At 40.6% G+C, this 10,529-nt stretch overlaps 2 protein-coding genes across 3 annotated transcripts in view; one reads left to right on the forward strand and one right to left on the reverse strand.

Moving 5' to 3' along the window:
- rpl27 (ribosomal protein L27) overlaps positions 1-347 on the forward strand; it is a 3,448-nt gene extending 3,101 nt beyond the window's left edge. Inside the window, exon 5 of the mRNA XM_032538022.1 lies at positions 261-347. Coding sequence (XP_032393913.1) covers positions 261-309 — 49 coding nt within the window. The 3' untranslated portion in view covers positions 310-347. The remainder of the gene's footprint in view (positions 1-260) is intronic.
- A 3,085-nt stretch (positions 348-3,432) lies between these two features.
- rundc1 (RUN domain containing 1) lies at positions 3,433-9,400 on the reverse strand. Of its 2 annotated transcripts, XM_032537051.1 has the most exons (6): positions 8,830-9,400; positions 7,758-7,766; positions 7,354-7,512; positions 6,266-6,464; positions 6,055-6,147; positions 3,433-5,277 (listed from the first exon to the last, which is right to left on the reverse strand). In XM_032537051.1, exons 1-6 carry the CDS (start codon positions 9,220-9,222, stop codon positions 4,415-4,417), a joined length of 1,716 nt encoding a protein of 571 aa, XP_032392942.1. In that variant the 5' UTR covers positions 9,223-9,400; the 3' UTR covers positions 3,433-4,414. The 2 variants fall into 2 exon arrangements, with proteins under 2 accessions (XP_032392942.1, XP_032392945.1); XM_032537054.1 differs by lacking the exon at positions 7,758-7,766 and having other exon boundaries at positions 8,830-9,399.
- Positions 9,401-10,529: the final 1,129 nt, after the last annotated feature.

The following is a 10,529-nucleotide window of genomic DNA, read 5'->3' on the forward strand; positions in this document are numbered from 1 at the left end:
TAGAAAAGAAATGCTGTTAGTCATGTGACACGTGTTCTCCTAATGCCTGTCACTAATAGAACAGTATCTTTTGTGAATGCATAATTTATTTTAGTGTAATAATCCTGATGACAAACATCAGTGATCAGACCATAAAGCCTTTCTACTTCTACAGTGTGATTTTTAGATTGTGAAGTAAGCTGTTGAGGAACCGACGGGTTCACCCCTCGGTTCTGTGACGTGTTCCCAGATCTAAACTAAATACTATGTTCTGTTTTTAGGTACAAGACGGGCAAGAACAAGTGGTTTTTCCAGAAGCTCAGATTCTAACTTCACTTTGGTTTCACAAATAAATGTTTAAAAATGGATTTTGACTGGTGACTCTTCATTTACATTTTGAAGTATTTTTACAGTCTTTGCCAAGTTCCCCAGCCTGTTTTGAGTTGAGGATTTTTGGTCTGGTTCCTACAATAGTCTTGAAAATCCTTAAATAATTCTTTTTTTGCATGAGGTGACACTGTGTAAAAGTCCTGTATTCAAAATTTTAAAGTAATGGTATGAAAGTATTGTCATCAAAATATACTTTAAGTACTGAAAGTAAAACTACTCCTGCAGAAAAGCCCATTTCAGAATGCTCTATTATTGGATTGTAATTATTGATGCAATATGTTCACTTTGTTGCAGCAAATAAAGTTGGGGCTAATTTGAATTTATACTTTTATTATACAATTTTCAACAAACTTACCCCTTGTTCTCACCACCCTTGACCGTCAGATCAATAGTTAAATCTTTTAGAATACGTTAAGTATTCTGTATTTTTGATCTAAAATGTGGAGTAGAAGTATCGCAAGTCTTGTACTTTTCCACCATTGATGCAGTATTGGCATTAGATACGTAATATCAGAAGTTAAAGTTCTCAATATGCAGACTGACCCTCAGTTGGTGTTGGAATATTATACATATGCATAACCAAGAATTCTATATTGCAGCTGGTTAAAGAAGCACATTGAAGTTTACAGTACTGGGTAGTTTAATTCTAGACAGTGGGGAGAAGTAGTATTTTATACTCTAATTTTGCAGGTTTTCCTACTTGCAAAGCATGTAGGTCTGTAATGTTTTCATCATAGGTACACTTCTACTGTGGGAGAATCTTAAAAAAAATATATAATTAATAAATAATAAATAATTTGCATTTTATTGCATGACAAGTATTTGATACATCAGAAAAGCAGAAGTTAATATTGGTACAGAAACCTCGTTTGCAATCACAGCGCTCACACGAGTCCTGCAGTTCCTGACCAGGTTTGAGCAGGAGGCCTTGCTTGCTCTGCAGGACTTGAATCCATGACGGCGTAGCGTGTTACTAATGGTTTTCTTTGAGACTGTGGTCCCAGCTCTCTTCCGGTCGTTGACCAGGTCCTGCTGTGTAGCTCTGGGCTGATCCCTCTTTTTCCTCATAGTCATTGATGCCCCACGAGGTGAGATCTTGCATAGAGATTGACCATCATCTTGAACTTCTTCCATGTTCTAATTGCGCCAACAGTTATTACCTTCTCACCAAGCTGCTTGCCAGTTGTCCTGTAGCCCATCCCAGCCTGGTGCAGGTCTACCATTCTATCCCTGATGTTCTTCCACAGCTCTCTGGTCTTGGCCATTGTGGAGAGGTTTGAGTGTGTGGACAGGTGTCTTTTCTACAGGTAACGAGTTCAAACAGGTGCAGGTAATACAGGTAACGAGTGGAGAACAGGAGGGCTTCTTAGAGAGAAACTAACAGGTCTGTGAGAGCCGGAATTCTTACTGGTTGGTAGGTGATCAAATACTTATGCAATAAAATGCAAATTAATTATTTAAAAATCATACAAAGAGATTTTCTGGATTTTTGTTTTAGATTCCGTCTCATAGTTGAAGTGTACCTATGATAAGAAATTACAGACCTACATGCTTTGTAAGTAGGAAAAACTGCAAAATCAGCAGTGTATCAAATACTTGTTCTCCCCACTGTATTATAAATGATACCGTTTATGTTAAACCTTGATCTTGAAAGTATTTAGTTATAAAAATCAATGTAATGGAGTCGAAATGTAAAGTAGCAAACAGAGCTTGTGTCTAAAAAGTTAAGTGGGATTAACTCAACTTGAATTTAAGTACAGGACTTCTAATAAATAATTCAGGACAACAATTTGTTTTCTCCCAATCCCTCTTAATAAAATAAAAATATAAGGACTTATTTTAGTAATGAAAATTACCCCACGTGGAAAGTTTGTGGAGCTGATATTACATGGCAGAAAAAAAAAAATATATATATATATATATATATATATACAGTATATATAGTGAACTTAAATATATTTTTATATTTCATTTGAGAGTTGTACATGTCCCCAACAAATGTGATTTCTGATAAAGACAAAACATTCTGGAAGATGGACTATTTTGCCCATTAAACAAATCTTTTATTTTTCATTTGAAATCAATGCACAGTATTTCATTTAAAGTTGCCCTGCCACACAAAACCGTTTTTTTTTTTTTTTTTTTTATATGTTAGGTCCATATGTGTTTGTGTTACGTGAATGTGCAAATGAACCGCTCCCTCCTCTGTCAGCTCTACCACCAGAAATAAGAGGAGAAATAGCTTGGTCAGTCTGATGTCATGTTGCCTGAGCTCATTACTATTCATGAGCTCGCCCGGTTGCACTGGGTAAAAGATGCTGATAGCCAGGCTCTCATTGGCTAGCTGTTAGCCAATCAGAGTCAAGCAGCTTAGCTTGTTGAATATTAATGAGAACTGGCACAAATCAAGTCTTCCTGCAGGCTTTCTATAGCACACTAGAATGGCTTGGAATGTTCCCATGGTAGAACACAAAGTAATACTATTAATAATAGTATACACAACGGATGTCTCCTTCAAGAGATTCTGTCACCTTTGTTGTCTGTTAATGTCTTCAAAGTCAGATAAAAAATATTTCCATTAAAACAAAATCTATGAACGTGTAAAGTTTTTTTCTTAAATTCTTAAAAACTGAAAGGATAAAGACTTAAAAGCAGCACAGCATGTTTGATTTTTACTATTTAATTTGTTTACATCTGTACAGTAGGTATGCATTCAACATGAAACTCAATTCAAATCTCCCAATATATTATTTGTAATTAAAGCAGTTAAATAAAAATGACATAAATAGCTAACTTTAAATGATTGAGCGTGTCTATTGTTCCTAAGTGCTAAAACACGCTATACTTAAATAAATAAGTTTACATAAATCACAACGCAACAGCTGATCAAGACAACAAAAATGGGGAAACTAGGAAGCTAAATATAGCGTATTTACTACAGAAATGCTACAATCACACAGTGACATAAAATAAACAATAAAATGCATCCACAGCTTTTCATCTCGGGGAAATACAAATACAGGTTTGACAAATACAGCAGGGCAACATCCAGCGGATATAACCTCAGTTTAATAGCATCTATGGTTTGTACATTCAGTATTTAAGGATATGATTCGTGCAACTCCGCTGTTTAAGGACGATAAAAACTACTTTTGCTGAAAAACAGAAAACAAAACTTAACCCTTTTACAGCCTACAGTCATGTTACATACGGGATGTAATCCATTACATTGTCATTTAAATGTCACCTGAAATAGGAGAAAAGCAGCAGTTCATACAGGGTCTAACACACCCGAAACGCCACGTGCTTTAGTGACAGCTTCAGATAGCTGTGTATCTGTGGACAATGTTGCACGAAACGTTACATTTGAAGAATGCATTAGGATGGAAACTGTAAGAGGTGTACGGCATTTCATTTTAAACTGACATGATCAAGCAATCTGCTACACATGATTTAGTCCCGGTACTTTCTCAATGTGAACAGTGGACCAATACAAGCGCTTGTTACTGTGTAGAAGTCACAGTATTGAGTTTCTCTTTTTTTTTTCTCTTCTTCTTCTTCCTGGATTTGTCTCAGCAGCGACCACATTACAGTATTGAATACTGTACGCATCCAACCTCTCTCTCTCTCTCTCTCTTTGCTGCATAGGTTAGGACGATATCATGTACACAGCGGAAATGTATGACAAGCACAGGTCAGGAAGGCTTCTCTAAACACGAGGTCATCTCAATCTCCATTCTAAGGCATGTTTACAGTACGCGCAGCATTGTCATCTTTGACATTTTGGCATCTTAAACACAGTGGGATATGCAGATTGTGGTTGCTCGTGGGCGTGGCTGACACACAGCACAATCATCCATGCATGTACTTTAGACGTCACATACTTGCACTTTACTTAAGATGGGCGGCTACATAAAAAGAAAACCTTTTGAAAAGGTTACATACTTGAAGCACAAAGTCATGCTTTTGGTCCTAAATGCCAGGAAAGAGTAGTTTAGCAGATAAAAATACTTGATATTCTTTTTTTATGGGATGTGTTGCCTCCTCAGAAAGCATCCTTAATGTTCTTCAGCTGCCGAACAGCCAGGTCCACCGGGAGGTTGAACTTGAGGTGGCTGATGCGGCCCAGGATTCGCAGGGCTCCTTCGAAGCCGGTCTGGGCCATGTAGCTCCAGCACTGGTAGTGCGGGTGTATCAGAGTCCCAGACTTGCACAGCAGGTTGAGCCACGACACCAGCCGCTGCTCGTTCAGAGCCATGCACACCAGCGCTTTGAACTCGGTGTCCGGCCCTCGTTTGTAGCGTCCGTGCTCCTTCAGCACGGTGTGAACGGCCCACAGCAGAGACTGTTTTGGGGTGACGGTCACCGGGCCGCCCCCTACAGGCAGGCTGAAGGACTGGGAAAGCTGGCGGGCCGGTGTCTCCACAAATGCTTTCCCGTTTTTGGAGTGGTAGAACTTAACAAAGAGTTCCCACGGGTGCATGTTCTGTGGGGCTGGTCTGTAAGGCAGCAGGCAGGAGATGGGGGCCAGCACCAGGCTCATGGTCTGGGAGGGGGAGAAGAGGCCGTGAGCCAACAAGTCTTTCAGAGCGACCGCCAGCTCCTTCCTCACCGCCGCCGTCAGCTCGTCTCGAGGTCCCAGCGCCGAGTTGCTGGTGTAGTTGACGACGTGTTCGAGGGACGGCTGTCTGCACGAGCCCAGCACCCGCACCTTGTCCACCGCTGCCTCCAGACGCTGCAGCAGGGGCCCGTAGTCCTGCTGCGTCGACTCCTGAGGCCACATGTTCTGAGGAAGGTGGCCCGGCGCGCAGCCAAACTGGCTGGCAGCGAAGATCTGCAGCACGGCGAGGGCCTTCTGGATCAGCTGCAGGCCGGTCTCACGCATCTTCTGGGCCTGCTCTGGGTCCACTGCAGTCAGGGACGAGAACCAGAACAACATACTTCTATCAAGTAAAGCTGCCTTTTGTATAGGGCTCATTCAGAGCTTACCAGTTAACCCGTGTGTTGTCTTCCATTCAATTATGTACCTGTCGTCCTGAAAATCAACACTTTTTCTGATGTTTTTGTCGCTTTTAACAACACCTTTTCTGATGTTTGTTGCTTTTCTCAACACTTGTGTCTCTTTTTTTTCAATGTTTTTGGCTCTTTTTTTATGTTTAACACTTCTTTTCTCAACCATGTAGAAACACCAACTTATTACCAGTTTAACATGTACTACATTTTTTTTGAAATTCCTGGTCAATAATCCTCATGTATAGGAAATTATACCTAATTCTTAAGTTAAAAAAGCAGAAATTTTGAATTATTTAGACAAATAATTAATCATTTTTTTCCAAATGCATTTATTTTTTATTTTTTATTAAAAACCCAAAAGTCAATGAAAGTAGAGATCCTATGTTTTGTTGTACTTGCAAACCACGATGTGTGGAATCAATCATGGTATTTTTGGGTTGTTCAATTTAGAAACCCTTATTTCTGATATAGATATTTTGAAAAATGGGTTAAATTTGACCCAAAGACAACACAAGGGTTAATACATTTTTTAAAACCTATTTAGGCCATTGGTTGAACACTGTACAGCCGGGCTGTTTCAGCCAGATCTTAACTCCAAATCTCGTCTTCTACTGGTTTTTATTATTACGAAGAATCAGCGGTAGCTGTAGTTAGAGATCGGAGCTGACTGACCTTTCTTCTTCACTCCTGGAGTTCTGGCATTGGCCCCTGCTGCTTGCGGCTGCTGGCTGTGTCCATCTGATAACAGAGGGTTCCCCACCTCATCTATAGAAAGGAAAGGAAAAATCTTTAATCCAACTTAAATGAAAACAAACAAGCATGCGCTGAAACAGGAGATTCTCATTCTTGGCAGACAGTCTGGACCATGTCTGGGACTGCGTACCCTGGATGAAGTTGATGAACATCTCCAGGTCTCTGATCTGGGTTTTGAGCTGATCCACCAGCTGCTCTTTGACCCGGGCTGGGTTCACTATCTGAGCGATGGCAGCGTCCACTCTCTGCCTCAGCTCCTCGGGTGACAGGTTCCCGATGTCCTCGTTCAGGTTCACGTCCAGCTTTTTGATCAACTCGTCAATGATGACCTGAAGAGACAGATTGAAGGCTAAATAAAGTTGGATTTGGACCATGACATGGTGCTCTTTGGATGCTTTTATATACAGTGGCTAGAATAGGTTTACACACCCATGCTACGGTTGATTAAAAAGAGGAATAATAAAAAAAAAAAATACATACCCTTCACCATACTTAGAGCTTGGCATGGTTTTATTTCAGTCAGCTTATTAGCTGGTTTGATTTGCATGGAGAGATGATCTTATGGAAAGTTCCCCATGCCAATTTTTAGGTATGGTGAAGGGTATGTGATGATATGGGGCTATTTTAAGTGACATTTAAGTAAAATGTTCATGCCAGGGGACCTTTAAGCATTACGATCAAATTGATCGTAAAAGACGATTTTTTTTATTCTTCTTTTTAGTCAACTTTAGCATTGGTTCATAAAACTTATGAGCATCATTGTATATGTTGGGCCTCTCCGCCAAGGAGATTCTGTTTTTGGGTTTGGTTTATCCGTATCTTTGTTGGTTGGTTGGTTTGTGAGCAGGATTATGGAAAAACTACCCGGCCCATTTTTTTTAAGGAAACCTGGTGGAAAGGGTTAGCATGGACCAAGGAATGGTAGGAATAACATTTTGGAGCAGATCCAAATCACGTGGGTGGTGGATACACTATTTTCCACTTTTGTTTGCTCTGCATTCATGTGGTGTTGGAATAATGGAAATATTCACACTGCATTAACGTTGTGGGATAGGGCGTGCCTTGGAGGAGGTCTAGTCTGGGATGTTACAATCATTTGGAGTGTGAGGATTAAAGGCCGATCAGACAACCTGCAGCCGGTATGACACATCTACACGTGATAGGATTAAACCCAGATTCGGTGGCAATTTTTGCATGGCTACATTTCCACAATCCCACCTTCTGTCTCTCCATGACGACAGACTGCGGCAGCGAGTCGTAGCTGCCCTCCTGATAGGCGTAGCGCTCCAGATCATCCAGCTGTGTCTTCAGTTGGAAAATGAGATCCTTCTGTTTTTCCCTCTGGGCCTCCAGGCGCTCCCTCTTCTCCCTCTCACTCTGACAGGAGGGAAAACAACAACATATGTGTTATTAGTCACAGATCTTTGCAAAAAAGTTGTTTGCAATTGTATTCCTTTTCCAGCCTAGCAGCTCTTCGCAGTCAAGATGTATCCAACTTTAATTTCCAAGTCGGTGTAGCAATTTATCATATATTTAGCTGCATCATTTTTTACTTGTGTCACAACATTAACACAGAAATACACACACCAAACTCTCGAAGAGACATCCAATATCATACTCACCAGATCCCCCTGTAAGTAAAGCATGCAGCAAGGGAGAAATGAGATAAAAAAGACCTTTAGGGTGGGGAATACGGTGAGAAATAGTTCCAAATAATAGTTACGTGAGCCCGAGACTTTACTTCAGTTCAGACTAAATGTAAAGAGACAAGGAGTCAACAAAGTCAGCGACAAAGCAGGTTTTCTTCGACATGACATGAGTACACAGAAGCCTTTATTAAACAGATAGGGATCTGCTGGAGGCATTTTCATTGAGCCTGCAGCTCTGTGCGTCAACACAAAAGCAACATTTTCCACCAGAGATAAGAGATCAATGGGAACACACAGCAGAGGTGGGCGCAGCAGCCTCGAGTGTGACGCAACAAGCACGCTTTATTATTTTTTTATCAGAAACCTCACAGCCACTGAAGTGATGCACTTCAGGTAATATGACTGGGCTTAACACCACAGAGAGTCACTGTGCGTGCCTGTTTTTATACCTATGCATATATATCTGGTGAGTATAGAGTGTCCACATATGTGTCTATGAGTGTTAAATATATCTGTGAGGCCGACACAACCTGCAATTAACCACTACTTTCACTATTGATCAATCTGTCTTTCTCAAATCATTGATTATTACTAGTTTGAAAATGTCGAAAAATACAGATTTTCTCCAACTTACACAGACATTTGCAGTTAACTGTCACATACGACAAAGAAAATCCCCCCAATCGTCTTGACTAAGAGGCAGGATGTAGGGAGTGTTATGCACTTTTGCTTAAAAAAAAGATTATTATATTAAGATATTATAATAGTTGATTATTTTTCTTTCAGATGAATTGCTGTGACACACACACACACTTTTTGGTAGAGACACAGTTGTTTTGGATGGAAATACTACACTAGTACAGTCCTAAATCTATGCTAATACAAGTAATAAAGATTAGAATATCTAATTCAAGGATATTCTATTATTTCAGTTGTATGTTTTTGACTGTCATCTTTTCCTGGCGTGCACTCAGGGAGTGTAGAAGAGTGTGTCTCATCACGGTGGTTGTATTTTGCGGAATGAAGTCATGAGCAGCAGTCTCACCGAGTTCTCCAGCTGGTGGGCATCCTGAGCTCGGCAGCCCACGACATGCGGGCAGCCCCTGAAGGCGAACTCCTCCAGCTCGGCCAGCATCCTCTCCTTCTCCTCGGTCTGGGCGTGAACTATCTGCTTCAGTCGGAACTGAACCTGGGCAAAGTGGGAGGTGAGGGCAAGGAGAGAGGAGTTCAGCAAGTCCTGCTCCTCTTCCAGCTTCTCCAGCCTGGCGGCCATTTCCTCATCAGTGGCCGAGGACGAGCCTCTCTGCTTCGGCCGGCCAGCGCTCCCGCTCCCGCTCTCCTCCTCGGGACTGGCCACGGCGCCCACCGGCGCCCATCGCACCCCTGCGCCGGCGAGGGCAGCCTCGCTGTCCGAGGCTGACAGCTCCTCTGTGGACATTTTGGAAGACGGAGTTCACTCCAGCTGGTTAACCACGTCTCCAGTTTATTACAAGTCCGTTATTGCCGCTTTGTTTTCTAACGTTGCGCAGACAGCAACAAGGATCACCGCCGGAGAAACAGGTGCGTCGCCATCTTGGTAAGGATGATTCATACGTCAAAACCGAAAACGGAGACACGTCAAGTCAACTGCAAAATAGTCCAGCACGGAAGTCTAGCACGTTTGGCTTCATAGTAAAAGTCTTTTTAACTGTCTATGGTAAAAGTGTCCCCATTACATAACATCTTGGATAGCCTCGTCTGCCAGTGGTGGTAGACGTGTTCAGGTTCTCAAGTTAAGTTAAAGGAGCAATGCCACAATAAAAAAAAAAACACATTTAAAAACTTTTTTTTTCTTCTTTCTTTAAGATCACATTTATTTTATAATGTCCCAATCAGGTCTCAATTTACAATAGGCTATATGAATTTTTAAAATTCAAACAATGGCATAGAGTTTAAATTGTAATTTCCCCATAGGGGATACATAAAGAGTATACATTTAAATTAAGTTAACCTTCATAACAATTTTTTTATGGAGGAGAAACAGGGAGAAGCATTAAGTGAAGTTTTCCCCCACTAAATATTGCATCGTGTAGTGTGTGTAATTATAAACTACATATATTTCATGAATAACACGATAGCATATATTTGATGTATATTGCATTTATTATTCATACTTCTGCCCGTATACTTTGTACAAATCATGGCTCCTGGAGTTGCGCTACTGGATTTTGTTAAATATTTACACAATTCATTTGTAGAGCTTAATCTATTGTAATGTATAGCTTTGTAAATAGGATTTCTCTATATATATTTTTTTATAAATTATTTATTATTTATATAAATTATTTTTAATATACAATTTTTTTTTAAATATTAATTTCTTTCAAACACCTCATTCTTTTTCAGCTTCTCACCTCTAAACCTGCTGTAACAATGAAGTAATCGCGGGATGGACGTTTTTGTATTTTAAGAAACTAAAAACATTTGTTTTAGGCTTTTATTTTGAATTGTATAAGCGGAAGTGTCGATTTCTAATCCAACAGAGCTTTACCCTGCTCACAAAGGGGAGGCCCCATAGATACACGCCCAATGGGAGGCCTGAAAAGGAATTCCAACCCGGAAGTATGGATAAGGAAATGAAGAGTCTTCATGAGAATCTTTGATTAATCTCGCGTTGTTAGCAGACCTATATCTCGACAGCGTTGATAGAAACCAGCAAGATACTTTCCCATAGTAATCCCAAAGGAATGATTTCACACTTAATAC

This window comes from Etheostoma spectabile, chromosome 15, assembly GCF_008692095.1.
Source record: "Etheostoma spectabile isolate EspeVRDwgs_2016 chromosome 15, UIUC_Espe_1.0, whole genome shotgun sequence".
NCBI classification, from domain to species: Eukaryota; Metazoa; Chordata; class Actinopteri; order Perciformes; family Percidae; genus Etheostoma; species Etheostoma spectabile.